General features: G+C 46.9%; 1 protein-coding gene across 3 annotated transcripts in view; it reads left to right on the forward strand.

Annotated features, from left to right (window-relative positions):
* dpf1 (double PHD fingers 1) overlaps positions 1 to 18,200 on the forward strand; it is a 225,862-nt gene that overhangs the window by 20,391 nt on the left and 187,271 nt on the right. For all 3 annotated transcript variants that reach the window (XM_059961325.1, XM_059961323.1, XM_059961324.1), the window contains exons 3-5: positions 186 to 313; positions 1,274 to 1,363; positions 7,646 to 7,724. In XM_059961325.1, the coding sequence (XP_059817308.1) occupies positions 186 to 313; positions 1,274 to 1,363; positions 7,646 to 7,724 (297 nt within the window). The remainder of the gene's footprint in view (positions 1 to 185; positions 314 to 1,273; positions 1,364 to 7,645; positions 7,725 to 18,200) is intronic.

Below are 18,200 nucleotides of genomic sequence, written 5' to 3' on the forward strand. Positions count from 1 at the left end.
GAACTGAAGTTTAGATTGGGGGTGGGGGAGCTGGGTTGTGGCCTGTATCAAGGACAAGTTCCTTTGCCTCTCTGCGCCCATCGCTATGGTAATGCCCAAAGAGTAGCGGGTGTTGAAAATGTAATGCTGGGTTGAAGATGTCGGCAAAGTGTCCAATTCCTTTGCTTCTCACTGTCGTTGCTCAGATACAGAGGTGACCCTGAAGAAAGAGGGATTACTCCCGGAGGGGCCTGCCCTGGAGGCTCTCCTCTGCGGGGAGACAGTGGAGAAGAAGGCGGAGGCGAAGGACGAGGAGAGCATCAGTGAATGCCAGGTGGGTGATGCAGAGTCGTTGGGCTGCGCGAGACAGGCATTTGTCATGACAGTCCTGGGGACCTTCGACTGACCAGTCACAAAATGGGGCTTCCAAACTGGCTGAAGGGAGTGACGGTACAAACAAGTCAGGCAGTATCCGCGGAGGGGAATAAATGGTTGATGTTTCAGGCCAAGACTGGATGATGTGATGGAAAATTTGAAGTAAAAACTAGAAAATACTTAGCAGGTCAGGCAGCGCTTGTGGGAAGAAAAGGAGTTGGTGTCCCATGAAGGTCCCATTGCATCTGCTGCCCAATGAGGTTGGCTGGTCAGACAACCAATAGAATGAGTTTGGATGTGTAGCCCATGAGGATTGGCACATTTGGTAACCAATGGGGGGAGTGGATTCCCCCCCCCCCCCCAAAACAAATTTCAGCTCAAGTTGAGGCCTTGTGATGATTGACGTATCTGTCAACCTATAGCTGTATACGAAAGGCTTGTAGACCGGAAGTGATGGAGTAACTCAGCAGGTCAGGCAACGTCAATGGAGGGAAATTGACAGTAGAAGTTTTATGCCAAGGCTGGAGTAGAAAGAAAATGGGGAAGAAGCCAATATAAGAAGATAGGGAGAAGCAGTGGAGAAGAACTGGCAGGTGATAGGTGGATCCAGTTGAGGGGGGGGGGGGGTGATAGGCAGGTGTTGAGTATGTGAATAATATCAGAAACTGGGAGGACTTTATGAGGATTGACAAACCAGCTGACCAATGGCAAGAGGTGGAAGGGAGGGCAAATGGTTTTATGAGGATTGACATGTCTAGTGACCAATGGTAGTGATGCAAGGGGGGGCCCCGGGTGATGCTTTTCATGACTGACATGTTGCACAGCCAATGACCGAATGGCAGTGGGAGGTCATGTGATGAGACCTCCAGCCATAAGTAGAACCTGACATTGTTTTCCAATTTCAATTGTTCTCCCACAGAGAATCTTGGCTAGTGACTTCCCTCATGAGATCGAGGTGGATGATCTGGAGGAGGATGCGCCGAAGCGGAAAAGTAAAACCAAAGGGCGAGTGAGTGTTTTCCATTGATCTGTAGTTCACTGTAGGCCTGCCTGGTAACCAGTGTTGGGTGAAGGTGAAAGGAAGGCTGTCAGGGCTGGGGACTGCCCCTCTCCCTCTTGTCACAAGGCCCAAGCTGGGAACGAGATCCAAAAGGGCAGAGTTGGGAGGCCTTGCAGTGCTGCGTGCAAGGTTCAATGTTCAAGGTACATCTACTTTCAGAGTGTGTGTGCAGTATACAACCCTGAGACTCGTCTTCTCCAGGCAGTCACGAAACTAAGAAAAATCATGAAACCTGTTTGTAGAAAGGCATCAGACACACCATCACTCGAAAATCTAACACATCGCGCATACGGCAATAAAAACATAACTCTCCCATGCAAAAAAACAGCAAATTGTGCAACTGGAAACAGAGCATCAACCCTTACCCCCCCCCCATGCCAATAAACTAACACATTGCACAAATGGAAACCAGAAAGAAGGGGCAAAACATTGAATAAAAACATAAAACTGAGAGAGTCCAGGAGAAATGAGAAGCGGAATTTAATGCAGACAAGTGTGAGTTGTTGCACTTTGGTAGGAATAAGCAGGGTAGGTCTTACACAGTGAGTGGTAGGGCATTGAGGAGTGAGGTTGAACAGAGGGATCGGGGAATACAGGTCTATAATTCATTGAAAGTGGCGTTGCAGTTGGGCGGGGTTGTAAAGAAAGCTTTTGGCACATTGACTTTCATAGATCGAAGTATTGAGTACAGGAGATGGGATGTTATGTTGAAGTTGTATAAGATGTTGGTGAGGCCTAATTTGGAGTATCGTGTGCTGTTTTGGTCACCAACCTAGGGGAAAGATGTGAAGAAGGTTGAAAGAGTACAGAGAAAATTTACAAGGATGTTGCTGGGTCTGGGGGGCCTGAGTTATACAGAAAGTTTGAATAGGTTAGGACTTTACTCCTTAGAAGATTGAGAGAAGGTTTTGACAGAGGTTTACAAAATTATGAGGGGTATGGATAAGGTCGATGCAAGTGGGCTTTTTCCACTGAGTTTGGGTGGGGCTACAATTGGAGGTCATGGGTTAAGGGTAAAAGGTGAAAATTTTAAGGGGAACACGAGGGGAAACTTCTTCGCTCAAAGGCTGGTGAGAGCGTGGAGCAAACTGCCAGCGGAAGTAATGAATGCAGGTTCGATTTCAACATTGAAGAGGTTTGGATAGGTACATCGAGGGCTATGGTCCTGATGCAAGTCAATGGGAGTGGGCAGTTTAAATGGTTCAGCACAGATTAGATGGGCCAAAGGGCTTGCTTTTGAGCTGTAGTTTTCTATGATTCTATGACTCTACTTGCCTGTGTTTGGCCTGTATCCTTCTGTACCTTTCCTATGTGTGTATCTCTCAAGTGTCTTTGAAATGTAATTTTACCCATCTCTATCACCTCCTCTGGTAGCTCATTCCAGAGACACACCACCCTCTGTGTGAAGAAATTACACCTCAGGTTCCTACAAAATGCTTAACCCTCACACCTTCAACTCAGTTACAACAAGAGTCATCTGAGGGGAATGTGTTTGTGAAGCTCTGAAAGAACTTGGTAGATATATTTTTTCACCTTTTACCTTTAACCATGACCTCCACTTGATCATTGATGCAAATATCTAGTCAGCCAATCATGTGGCAGTAACTCAGTGCATTAAAGCCTGCAGACATGGTCAAGAGGTTCAGGTGTTACTCAGACCAAACATCAGAGTGGGGAGAAGTGTGATCAAAGTAACTTTGACCGTGGAATGATCGTTGGTGCCAGACAGGGTGGTTTGAGTATCTTGGAAACACCTGTTAAATGGCAGCAGTACATTACAATACAGAATAGAAAGCTACATAATAAAAATATAGTAAGTATATATACGAGGGGTGATTGATAAGTTTGTGGCCTAAGGTAGAAGGAGTCAATTTTAGAAAACCTAGCACATTTATTTTTCACCCTCCCCTGGTGTTGCCACCACATCCTCGTGGCCCTCCTTGGGTGATAAGCCCTTGAGACCGAGGTAGCGGATGACTGCACGAAGGCCGGTGTTGTCCATTTTCTCAGACAGTGCGAAACAGAAATACCAGCAATGTTATTATCTTCAAACTTCCTGCATAATGACTCAGAGTGCAGGTAACGAGAGCTGTATAACTCATCTCCTTCTATCTCAGGCCACGAAATTTATTAATCATCCCTGCTGTGGACCACTTCCTGGAGGTCCAAGATCCGTATGCTCCACGACCACTGGACTAAGCGTGTAAATGTAGGAGAGACTATGTTGAAAAATAAATGTGCTAGGTTTTCTAAAATTGAATCCTTCTACCTTAGGCCATAAACTTATCAATCACCCTGTGTGTGTGTGTGTGTGTGTGTGTGTGTGTGTGTGTGTGTGTTTAAAAAATTAAATAGTGCAAAAAGAGAAAAGAGGTAGTGAGGTAGTCTTCAACAGTTCAATGTCCGGATACAGAGGGGAAGAAGCTGTTCCTGAATCACAGTGTGTGTCTTCAGGCTCCTGTACCTCCTCCCTGATGGTAGCAATGAGAAGGGGGCACGTCCTGGGTGATGGGGGTCTTTCATGATGGATACTGCCTATCTGAGACATTGCTCCTTGAAGATGTCCTGGATACCATGGAGACTGGTTCCCATGCTGGAGCTGTCTGGATTCACCACTCTCCGTAGGTAATCTTGGTCATATGCGGTAGCTGCCTCCGACCCACCCCCCACATGGAGGGCCGAAGGGCCTGTACTGTGCTGTAGTGATCTATGGTTCTAAATATAACTCCTTCGCACCTTCATCGATACGTTGGGTCTGGGTCAGATCCTCAGAGATATTGATACCCCGGAACTTGAAGTTGCTCACTCTCTCCACTTCTGATCCCTCTGTGAGGACTGGGGTGCGTTTCCTTGCCTTACCCTTTCTGAAGTTCACAATCAGTTCTTTGGTCTTACTGACACTGAGTGCAAGGTTGTTGCTGCGGCACCACTCAACCAGCTGGTATATCTCACTCCTGTACGCCCTCTTGTCACCATCTGAAATTCTGCCAGCCATGGTTGTGTTGTCAGCAAATTTATAGAGGGTGAAGTCCCTTCAGGGACCCAAAATATTAACTCTTCATTTCCCTCCACAGATGCTACCTGACGTGCTGAGTCCCCCAGTAGTCTGTGTGTGTCTTCAGCATCTGCTGTCTCTTGTGTTCTGATGAAGGTGGGGTGGGGGGGAAGTGTGTTTCAGGGTAATTGGACCCAATGCACACAGTGTCCATCTGTTCTCTCTGTGTTAAATGCCCTGTCCATTTCCCAAAACCCTTCAAATCTTCAGCTATGCACACTAAATGCTGGAGGAACTCAGGAGGTCAGACAGTGTCTATGGTCAGAGTAACACACACAATGCTGGAGGAACTCAGCAGGTCAGACAGTGTCTATGGTCAGAGTAAAACACACAAAATGCTGGAGGAACTCAGCAGGTCAGACAGTGTCTATGGACAGAGTAACACACACAAAATGCTGGAGGAACTCAGCAGGTCAGACAGTGTCTATGGACAGAGTAACACACAAAATGCTGGAGGAACTCAGCAGGTCAGACAGTGTCTATGGTCAGAGTAACACACACAAAATGCTGGAGGAACTCAGCAGGTCAGACAGTGTCTATGGACAGAGTATCACACACAAAATGCTGGAGGAACTCAGCAGGTCAGACAGTGTCTGTGGACAGAGTAACACACACAAAATGCTGGAGGAACTCAGCAGGTCAGACAGTGTCTGTGGACAGAGTAACACACACAAAATGCTGGAGGAACTCAGCAGGTCAGACAGCGTCTATGGTCAGAGTAACACACACAAAATGCTTGAGGAACTCAGCAGGTCAGACAGTGTCTATGGACAGAGTAACACACACAAAATGCTGGAGGAACTCAGCACGTCAGACAATGTCTATGCACCGTAACACACAAAAAATGCTGGAGGAACTGAGCAGGTCAGACAGTGCACATAGACTGAGTAACACACACAACATGCTGGAGGAACTCAGCAGGTCAGACAGCTCTATGGTCAGAGTAACACACACAAAATGCTTGAGGAACTCAGCAGGTCAGACAGTGTCTATGGACAGAGTAACACAAAATGCTGGAGGAAGTCAGCAGGTCAGACAGTGTCTATCGAAATTTCATGTTGACATTTCAGGCTGAGACCCTTCTTCAGGACTGGAGAGGGAAGGGGGAGATGCCAGAATAAAAAGGTGGGGTGGTTGGGAGGGGAAGGGGGTTAGCTGGAAGGTGATAGGTGAAGCCAGGTGGGTGGGAAAGGTAAAAGGCTGGAGAGGAAGGAATCTGATAGGAGAGGAGAGTGGACTAGAGAAGGAGGAGGGTGCCTGGGGGAGGTGATAGGCAGGTGAGAAGAGGTCGGATGCCGGAGTGAGGAATAGAAGGAGAGGGGAGAGAGGAGGAAGGAGAAGTTGATGTTCATGCCATCAGGTTGGATGCTACCCAGGCAGAATATATGGTATTGCTCCTCCACCCCAAGGGTGGCTACTTATTGGCACAAGAGGAGGCTACAGACCAATTTGTCAGAATGGGAATTGGAATTAAAGTGTTTTACCACTGGGAAATTCCATTTCTGGTGGATGGAGTGAATTTGCTCGAGAGAGGGAGGGGGTAAATGGGCAAGTGTGACGCCTAATCCACTTGCAGGAAAAGTCCTTGTCAATATTTTCCTGAAATCGTTCTTTGTTGCGTTCCTTCCATGCAACGTAGAACGGCTCACTGCACACGGAAATAATTCCCACCTCTGGTGGATCTTGGTGCTTTTGCGAGCCAGAGGATCGGAGGTTGAGAAGGAAGCTTGTTGTTCACGGCTGATTTGATGTGAATGGAGAAGAGGAGCCAAGGTCTTCTCCAACCAAAACGATAACATTCTAGTGATAACACTTGCTTACTTACACCGCTGGTGTTTTGGGCAGCAGTGAAGCTCCTCCATCTCTGGGGGTGTTCATCGTGTCAGTAGCTTCCTCTCGGTTTCCACTCCTGTCAGTCACCCGTCCCGGGTGGAGACTCAGGAATACAGTCACACTCAGATGTAGGAGGATTCTTCATTGCTGTTTCTGTTTGACCAGCCAGGGTTGTTAATTCTGAGCTGAATCCTCTGAACCTGGAGGACTGGTGGACCGCTCCTAGACTGACCTCTACCCTTTGACCCCACCAAGAGCCAAAGCATGAAGTCCTGACTGCAGACGACATGGCATTGAGGCACGTAAGCCTCCAGACCCTGCAGCGAGGTTGTGGTCCTCTTGGAGGTCCTGTGATAAGAATTAACCTGTAAGAGAGCCAGGTTGAACTGGCAAGACACCTGCTACAGGAAAATAAATGAGATAAAGAAGCTTCCAGAACAAAAAATGCAGAAGCAGACATTACTGGAATATTCACTGAACAATTACAATCACAAAAATAGATAGGTGATTATATAAAAATAAAAGCCAGCATGAGAAAGCTAAACTGCAAGAAAAATAATTGTTTACACCTTCATACATAAACTCTTAGCCCCAACGAGATTCAACATGCATTTATTATGGAAGTATGTATGCGGTATACAGCCCTGAGATTCATCTTTCCCACAGACAGCCACAAAACTCCATGGAACCAGCCCATTCAAGGGAAATTACCATACACCCACTGTGCAGAAAAAAGAGCAAACTACATAAAAACTAGGGCCACTTCTCAAAAATAAAGTAACACAGACAAAGTCCTGGAACTCAGCAGGTCAGGCAGCATCAACGGTGACGAATAAACTGTCGGCATTTTGGGCCGAGCCTCTTGGTCAGGACTGGAAAAGAAGGGGGCAGACGCCCGAATAAGAAGGTGGAGGGAGGGGGAGGTGAGAGGTGAGACCCGGTGGGGGTGGAGGGGATGAAGTCAGAAGCTGGGAGGTGCTAGGTGGAAGAGGTAAAGGGCTGAAGAAGAGGTAATCTGAGAGGACAGGAGAGTGGACCATGGAAGATGAGGAGGGGGGAGCCAGAGGGAGATGGAGGGCAGGATATTAGCCAGAATCATGTGAAAATAATAAAACTTTTCTGAGGGCCTGATTGGCCTACTCCTGTTCCTAATTTAACTGCCCGGTCTTTTTGACGATTGCCTTATTGTCCTTGAGCCACGGAACCAGTTCTGCCTGATACACTCTCTCCCGGCCCCCTTCAGTGACAGTGAGTTCTGCAATTTGGTTCATCACTCTTCCCCCCGCCTGCCCTCGCTCCGAGGGGGTCTGCACCCACCATAACTCCTCCGTTCTTCCCTCTAGACCTGTGGAATCGGAGGCATGAGGAAAAGGCAGGAACCAACTTCGCTGGAGGACAGGGACAAGCCATACGTTTGCGACAGTAAGTAGATTTCTTCGTTGGCGGGCAGGGGCAGCTATGCGGGCAATAGATGTGATCACGGGGTAAGTGCCCTTACTTAGGAGGTTCGGCTTGGCACCGAACACTTTAACACAGTGGGGGCCAGCAAGGCAGCATAGCTGCTAACACAACCCAGCAACCTGGGTCCAATCCCCGTCTCTGTAACAGAGCTTTGTACGTTCTCCCCGTGACTGTGTGTGTTTCCTCCGGGTGCTCCGGTTTCCTCCCACAGTCCAAAGGTGTGCAGCTTCATAGGTTAGTTGGTCACGTTGGTGCAATTGGGCGGCGTGGACTCCCCGGGCTGGAAAGGCCTGTTACTGTGCTGTATTTCTAAATGAAGGCCATAAGGTATAGGAGCAGAATTTTGCCATTTGCCCATTGAGCCATTTCATCATAGCTGATCCATTTCCCTCTCAGCCCCAGTCTCCTGCCTTCTCCCCGTATCCCTTCATGCCCTGACTAATCAAGAATCTATCACTCTCTGCCTTAAATACACTCAAAGACTTGGCCTCCACAGCTGCCTGTGGCAACGAATTCTACAGATTCACCACTCTCTGGCTGAAGAAATCCCTCCTTATCTCCATTCTAAATGGACGTCCCTCCATTCTGAGGCTGTGTCCTCTGGTCCTAGACTCCGTCACCATAAGAAACATCCTCTCCACATCCACTCCGTCGAGGCCTTTCACCATTCGATAGGTTTCCATGAGGTCACCCCTCATTCTTCTGAATTCCGATGAGTACAGGCCCAGAGCCATCAAACGCTCCTCAAATGTTAAGCCTTTCAATCCTGGAATCATTTTCATGAAACTCTTTTGAACCCTCAACAATGTCAGCACTATGTACGGTCGAAGGTGTTCTGATTGGTTGCACCACAGTCTGATCGTTTGAAAGAGCAAGAACGTTGAACACAGAATAGTACAGGTCCTTCAGCCCACTCTGTTGTGTTGACCTTATAACCTACTCCAAGATCAATCTAACCCTTTCCTACCACATAGCCTCTGTTTTTCTGTCATCCACGAGGCTATCTAAGAGTCTCGTAAAATGCCCTCCAGGCAGCAGTGGGCTCAACCCAATCCATCACAAGCACACCCCTCCCCACCATCAATACTTTTTTAATTTATTCATTTAGGGGATGTGGGCATAGCCAGCTAAGCCAGCATTTACTGCCCATCCCTAGTTGCCCCTGGGAAAGGGTGATGAGCTGCCTTCTTGAACCGCTGCAGTCCCTGAGGTGTGGGTTCCCCCGCGGAGGGGATTCTATGATCCTGACCCAGCGACCATGAGGGAACAGTGATATGTTTCCACGCCAGGATGGGGACTGTCTTGGAGGGGGATTTCCAAGTGGGGGTGTTCCCAGGTATCCGCTGTTCGTGTCATTCTAGATGGTCGTGGTCGTGGGTCTGGAAGGTGCTGCCTTGGGAATTTTAGTGTGTTATTTCAGCATGTCTTGTACACACTGCTGCAACTATTTGTCGATGGTGCAGGGATTGAACGCTTGTGGGAGGGGTACCGATCAAGTGGGCTGCCTTGTACTGGATGGTGTCAAGCTTCTTGAGTGTTGATGGAGCTGCACTCATCCAGGCGAGTGAGGAGTATTCCATTTCACTCCTGATCTCAGCCTTGTAGATGCTGGACAGTCGTTGGGGAGTCAGGAGGTGAGTTACACACCACAGAATTCTTAGCCTTTGACCTGCTCTGGTAGCCATGGTGTTTATATGGCCAGACCATGTCAGTTTCCTGTCAATGGTAACCCTCTAGGATGTTGATAGTAGGGAATTCAGTGATGGCGATGCCACTGAACGTCAGGGGACGATCAATAGAACCTCTCCTGTTGGAGATGGTCATTGCCTGGCTCTTCTGTGGCTCGAATGTTACTTGTCAGCCCAAGCCTGGATGTTGTCCAGGTCCTGCTGCATTGGGGTCTGAGGAGTCACGAGTTGTGCAGAACGTTGTGCAGTCATCTGTGAACATCCCTACTTCGGACCTTATGATGCAGGGAAGGTCGATGATGAAGCAGCTGAAGATGGTTGGTCCCAGGACACTTCCCTGAAGAATTCCTGCAGTGATGTCCTGAGGATGAGATGATTGACCTCCAACCACCACAACCATCTTCCTTTGTGTCAGGTATGATTCCAACCAGAGGAAGGTTTCCCCCCTAATTCCCATTGACTCCATTTTAGCTAGGGCAACTTGATGCTACACTCAGTCAAATGCTGCCTTGATGTCAAGGGCTATCACTCTCATCTCACGTCTGGTATTTAGCTCTTTGGTCCATGTTTGGACCAAGGAGATGTTGAGATCAGGAGGTGAGTGGCCTTGGTGGAACCCAAACTGAGCATCCGTAAGCAGGTTATTACCCAGTGGGTGCTGCATGACAGCTCTGTTGACCCTTCCATGACTTTGCTGATGATTGAGAGGAAGCTGAGAAGGTGGTAATTGGCCGGGTTGGACTTGTCCTGTCTCTTGTGTATAGGACATAACTGGGGACTTCTGGAGGAGGCCAAACTGGATCATCTGTCTACAGGAGGTTGCCTTAAGAGGCAATGCTGATGATCAAAGACTCACCCACTTTCTGGGCCAAAGTTTCAAAGTACATCTCCTATCCAAGATTCATCGTCTCCACAGACAGCCACAAAACAAAGAAGCACCATGAAATCCGAACATCAAACACCTAATGTGCAAAAAACAAGTAGTGTAAAGTGGTAGAAAGAAGCAAGTAACACACAGAATATTAAACATCACAGATACATAAAACAGTCAGTTCAGTTTAGCGCTGCAGGCCTCTGCTTAAGGCCAGGTCCACACCAAAGCACCTTGATCAAATCACACAAATAGCATAAAGGAGTAACCGAAAATACAGGTAACCTGAACCGCAGAGTCCCCCAATAATAACCGCGGAGTGAGTTCAGCACCGAGGACATTGACCATCAAACGGCAGAGTCCCTCTGCGTCAGCCACGCGAGAAGGGAGACCAGTCAACTGCAGGCAGACAGCGCTGAACACCCGCTTGCTTTCCGCTCCCATCCTCGCCAATTTCAATCTTCCTCGACGCTTTAACCTGTGAGGAGTTATGGAGCCAACCACGGGTTTGCGTTCCGTCACTCGGAAACAGTGACCGCACGCTCCGCTTCAACTTCGGCAGCAAAACGACAAAAGTTCCGGGTCACTCAGTCGGCCCAGAAATACATCACCAAAATGGAACGTCCAGGCGGAAGTTGGTCACAGCTCTGGAGAAGTATATTTAGAAGAAGAAGCAGTTTCGTGAGCTGTCTGCAGGACGTCGCTGTCGGTTGCACTGGGTGATGATGCCATCTTTTTGGTCACTGCTGGCAGCTCTTAAATGCAGAGAGTAGTGGACTGAACCCAGTTCATTGCAGACATATCCCTTCCCACCATCGGTAGGGTCTACTGGAGGTGCTGCCTTAAAAGATCCCCCAACATCTGGACCATGCCCTCTTGCAGTAACCAGGGGACACAAGCTACAGAAGCCTGAAATCCCACACCATCAGGTTCAAGAAAAGCAACTCTTGGGCAAGGGGTAGTACCTGCTTAGTGCCTCCACTCACCCACCCCCAGTTAGGGAGCAGCTGGTGGATGGATGTATGACCAGCCGGTGATGACACCAGGAGGATAATCTCGGAAGAATATCGATGTTGGCTGGGGCCACCGGTCTTGTAAATACACTGCCCAGAGGAGGCAAAGCAAACTCCAAAAGGCCTGTTACTGTGCTGTAATGTTTCTGTAGAAAAATCATCAACAACAATCATGGTCAGAAGGTCATGATCTCCACGTCGTCATACAGCAGAGTACACAATGATGATAGTGACAGCGTGATCTCCCACATCATACAGCAGATTACATAATGATGATAGTGACAGCTTGATCACTCACTTCGTACAGCAGAGTGCATAAATACGATAGTGACAGCTTGATCTCCCTCGTCATACAGCAGAGTACATAATGATGATAGTGACAGCTTGATCACTCACTTCGTACTGCAGAGTACACAATGACGATAGTGACAGTGTGATCACCCACGTCGTACAGCACAGTATGTAATGATGATAGTGACAGCGTTATCACGCACGTCTCACAGCAGAGTACTTAATGATGATAGTGACAGCGTGATCACCCACGTCATACATAGGAATACATAATGACAATAGTGACAGCGTGATCACCCACGTCATACAGCAGTGTACATAATGATGATAGTGACAGCATGATCACCCACGTCGTACAGCACAGTACATAATGATGATAGTGACAGCGTGATCACCCACATCGTACAGCAGAGTACATAACGATGATAGTGACAGTGTGATCTCCCACGTCGTACAGCACAGTAGATAATGATGATAGTGACAGCGTGATCACCCACGTCGTACAGCTGAGCACATAATGACGATAATGACAGCTTGATCACCCACGTCATACAGCACACTACTTGATGACGATAGTGAAAGCATGATCACACACGTCATACAGCACAGTACATAATGACGATAGTGACAGCGTGCTCACGAAAGTCGTACAACACAGCACATAATCATGATAGTGACAGCGTGATCACACACGTCGTACAGCACTGTACATAATGATGATAGTGACAGCGTGATCACACACATCATAGAACACAGTACATAATGACGATAGTGACAGCGTGATCACCCACGTCATACAGAAGAGTCATAATGATTATAGTGAAGCATGATCACCCACATCGTACAGCAGAGTACATAACGATGATAGTGACAGTGTGATCTCCCACGTCATACAGCACAGTACACAATGATGATAGTGACAGCGTGACCTCCCACATCCTGCAGCACAGTACACAATGACGATAGTGACAGCGTTATCACCAATGTCACACAGCACAGTACTTAATGCTGATACTGACAGCGTGATCACCCACGTCATACAGCAGTGTACATAATGATGATAGTGACAGATTGATCACCCACGTCATACAGCAGTGTACATAATGACGATAGTGACAGCGTGATCACCCACGTCATACGGAGGACTACTTAATGACGATAGTGACAGCGTGATCACCCACGTCATACAGCAGAGTACATAATGACGATAGTGACAGCGTGATCACACACGTCATACAGAAGAGTACATAATGACGATAGTGACAGCGTGATCACACACATCGTACAGCACTGTACAGAATGACGATAGTGACAGCGTGATCACACACATCGTACAGCACTGTACAGAATGACGATAGTGACAGCGTGATCACACACATCGTACAGCACTGTACATAATGACGATAGTGACAGCGTGATCACCCACGTCATACAGCAGAGTACATAATGATGATAGTGACAGCGTGATCACACACGTCATACAGAAGAGTACATAATGACGATAGTGACAGCGTGATCACACACATCGTACAGCACTGTACATAATGATGATAATGACAGCGTGATCACACACATCGTACAGCACAGTACATAATGATGATAGTGACAGCGTGATCACACACATCGTACAGCACAGTACATAATGACGATAGTGACAGCGTGATCACACACATCGTACAGCACTGTACATAATGATGATAGTGACAGCGTGATCACACACATCGTACAGCACTGTACCTAATGACGATAGTGACAGCGTGATCACACACATCGTACAGCACACTACATAATGACGATAGTGACAGCGTGATCACCCACGTCGTACAGCACAGTACATAATGATGATAGTGACAGCGTGATCACCCACTTCGTACAGCAGAGTAAATAATGATGATGGTGTCAGCGTCATCACGCACATCATGCAGCAGAGTCACAAAATGATGATAGTGACAGCGTATTGACACCCAGCATACAGCGCTGTATATAATTATGATAGCAACAGCGTGATCACCCACGTCGTATAGCGGAGTACCTAAAGATGATAGTGACAGTGTCAACTCCCACGTCATACAGCACAGTACACAATGATGATAGTGACAGCGTGACCTCCCACGTCCTACAGCACAGTACATATGACGATAGTGACAGCGTGATCACCCACGTCGTATAGCGGAGTACGTAAAGATGTTAGTGACGGCGTGATCACCCACTTCGTACAGCAGCGTAAATAATGATGATAGTTACAGTGTGTTCACACACGTCATACAGCACAGTATATAATAATGATAGTGACAGAGTGATCACCCAGGTCGTACAGCTGAGCACATAATGACGATAATGACAGCTTGATCACCCACGTCATACAGCACACTACTTGATGACGATAGTGACAGAGTGATCACCCACGTCGTACAGCAGAGTAAATAATTATGTCAGTGACAAGGTGATCACCCACGTCGTACAGCACAATTCACTGTGATGATAGTGACAGCATGATCACCCACATCGTACAGCACAGTAGATAATGATGATAGTGACAGAGTGATCACCCACGTCGTACAGCAGAGTACAGAATGACGATAGTGACAGCGTGATCACACACATCATAGAGCACAGTACATAATGATGATAGTGACAGCGTGATCACCCACATCGTACAGCAGAGTACATAATGATGATAGTGACAGTGTGATCTCCCACGTCATACAGCAGACTACATAATGATGATAGTAACAGCGTGATCACACACATCATACAGCACAGTACATAATGACGATAGTGACAGCGTGCTCACGAAAGTCGTACAACACAGCACATAATCATGATAGTGACAGCGTGATCACACACGTCGTACAGCACTGTACATAATGATGATAGTGACAGCATGATCACACACATCATAGAACACAGTACATAATGATGATAGTGACAGCGTGATCACCCACGTCGTACAGCACAGTACATAATGATGATAGTGACAGCGTGATCACCCACGTCGTACAACAGAGTACATAATGACGATAGTGACAGTGTGATCACCCACGTCGTACAGCACAGTACATAATGACGATAGTGACAGCGTGATCACACACGTCATACAGAAGAGTACATAATGATGATAGTGACAGCGTGATCACCCACATCGTACAGCAGAGTACATAACGATGATAGTGACAGCGTGATCACCCACGTCCTACAGCACAATACATAATGACGATAGTGACAGCGTGATCACCCACGTTGTACAGCACAATACATAATGACGATAGTGACAGCTTGATCACCCATGTCATACAGAAGAGTCATAATGATTATAGTGAAGCATGATCACCCACATCGTACAGCAGAGTACATAACGATGATAGTGACAGTGTGATCACCCACGTCATACAGCAGTGTACATAATGACGATAGTGACAGATTGATCACCCACGTCATACAGCACAGTACATATGACGATAGTGACAGCGTGATCACCCACGTCGTATAGCGGAGTACGTAAAGATGTTAGTGACGGCGTGATCACCCACTTCGTACAGCAGCGTAAATAATGATGATAGTTACAGTGTGTTCACACACGTCATACAGCACAGTATATAATAATGATAGTGACAGAGTGATCACCCAGGTCGTACAGCTGAGCACATAATGACGATAATGACAGCTTGATCACCCACGTCATACAGCACACTACTTGATGACGATAGTGACAGAGTGATCACCCACGTCGTACAGCAGAGTAAATAATTATGTCAGTGACAAGGTGATCACCCACGTCGTACAGCACAATTCACTGTGATGATAGTGACAGCATGATCACCCACATCGTACAGCACAGTAGATAATGATGATAGTGACAGAGTGATCACCCACGTCGTACAGCAGAGTACAGAATGACGATAGTGACAGCGTGATCACACACATCATAGAGCACAGTACATAATGATGATAGTGACAGCGTGATCACCCACATCGTACAGCAGAGTACATAATGATGATAGTGACAGTGTGATCTCCCACGTCATACAGCAGACTACGTAATGATGATAGTAACAGCGTGATCACACACATCATACAGCACAGTACATAATGACGATAGTGACAGCGTGCTCACGAAAGTCGTACAACACAGCACATAATCATGATAGTGACAGCGTGATCACACACGTCGTACAGCACTGTACATAATGATGATAGTGACAGCATGATCACACACATCATAGAACACAGTACATAATGATGATAGTGACAGCGTGATCACCCACGTCGTACAGCACAGTACATAATGATGATAGTGACAGCGTGATCACCCACGTCGTACAACAGAGTACATAATGACGATAGTGACAGTGTGATCACCCACGTCGTACAGCACAGTACATAATGACGATAGTGACAGCGTGATCACACACGTCATACAGAAGAGTACATAATGATGATAGTGACAGCGTGATCACCCACATCGTACAGCAGAGTACATAACGATGATAGTGACAGCGTGATCACCCACGTCCTACAGCACAATACATAATGACGATAGTGACAGCGTGATCACCCACGTTGTACAGCACAATACATAATGACGATAGTGACAGCTTGATCACCCATGTCATACAGAAGAGTCATAATGATTATAGTGAAGCATGATCACCCACATCGTACAGCAGAGTACATAACGATGATAGTGACAGTGTGATCACCCACGTCATACAGCAGTGTACATAATGACGATAGTGACAGATTGATCACCCACGTCATACAGCAGTGTACATAATGACGATAGTGACAGATTGATCACCCACGTCATACAGCAGTGTACATAATCATGATAGTGACAGCGTGATTACCCACATCATACATCAGTGTACATAATGAAGATAGTGACAGCGTGATCACCCACGTCATACAGAAGAGTCATAATGATTATAGTGAAGCATGATCACCCACATCGTACAGCAGAGTACATAACGATGATAGTGACAGTGTGATCTCCCACGTCATACAGCACAGTACACAATGATGATAGTGACAGCGTGACCTCCCACGTCCTGCAGCACAGTACACAATGACGATAGTGACAGCGTGATCACCAATGTCACACAGCACAGTACTTAATGCTGATACTGACAGCGTGATCACCCACGTCATACAGCAGTGTACATAATGACGATAGTGACAGATTGATCACCCACGTCATACAGCAGTGTACATAATGACGATAGTGACAGATTGATCACCCACGTCATACAGCAGTGTACATAATCATGTTAGTGACAGCGTGATCACCCACATCATACATCAGTGTACATAATGAAGATAGTGACAGCGTGATCACCCACGTCATACAGCAGTGTACATAATGATGATAGTGACAGCGTGATCACCCACGTCATACAGAAGAGTACATAATAATGATAGTGACAGTGTGAACTCCCACGTCATACAGCACAGTACACAATGATGATAGTGACAGCGTGACCTCCCACGTCCTACAGCACAATACATAATGACGATAGTGACAGCGTGAGCACCCACGTCGTACAGCAGTGTACATAATCATGATAGTGACAACGTGATCACCCACATCGTACAGCACAGTACATAATGAAGATAGTGACAGCGTGATCACCCACGTCGTACAGAAGAGTCATAATGATGATAATGACAGCGTGATCACCCACATCGTACAGCAGAGTACATAATGATGATAATGACAGCGTGATCACCCACGTCGTACAGCACAGTACATAATGATGATAATGACAGCGTGATCACACACATCGTACAGCACAGTACATAACGATGATAGTGACAGCGTGATCACCCACGTCGTACAGCACAGTACATAATGATGATAATGACAGCGTGATCACCCACGTCGTACAGCACAGTACATAATGATGATAATGACAGCGTGATCACACACATCGTACAGCACAGTACATAACGATGATAGTGACAGCGTGATCACCCACGTCGTACAGCACAGTACATAATGATGATAGTGACAGCGTGATCACCCACGTCGTACAACAGAGTAAATAATGATGATGGTGTCAGCGTCATCACGCACATCATGCAGCAGAGTCACAAAATGATGATAGTGACAGCGTATTGACACCCAGCATACAGCGCTGTATATAATTATGATAGCAACAGCGTGATCACCCACGTCGTATAGCGGAGTATCTAAAGATGTTAGTGACAGCGTGATCACCCACGTCGTATAGCGGAGTACGTAAAGATGTTAGTGACGGCGTGATCACCCACTTCGTACAGCAGCGTAAATAATGATGATAGTTACAGTGTGTTCACACACGTAATACAGCACAGTATATAATAATGATAGTGACAGAGTGATCACCCACGTCGTACAGCTGAGCACATAATGACGCTAATGACAGCTTGATCACCCACGTCATACAGCACTGTACATAATGATGATATTGACAGCTTGATCATTGACGTCATACAGCACAGTAAATAATTATGTCAGTGACAAGGTGATCACCCACGTCGTACAGCAGTGTACATAATGACGATAGTGACAGCGTGATCACCCACATCGTACAGC

The sequence above is a fragment of the Hypanus sabinus genome, unplaced genomic scaffold (genome assembly GCF_030144855.1).
Source record: "Hypanus sabinus isolate sHypSab1 unplaced genomic scaffold, sHypSab1.hap1 scaffold_431, whole genome shotgun sequence".
Lineage (NCBI taxonomy): Eukaryota > Metazoa > Chordata > Chondrichthyes > Myliobatiformes > Dasyatidae > Hypanus > Hypanus sabinus.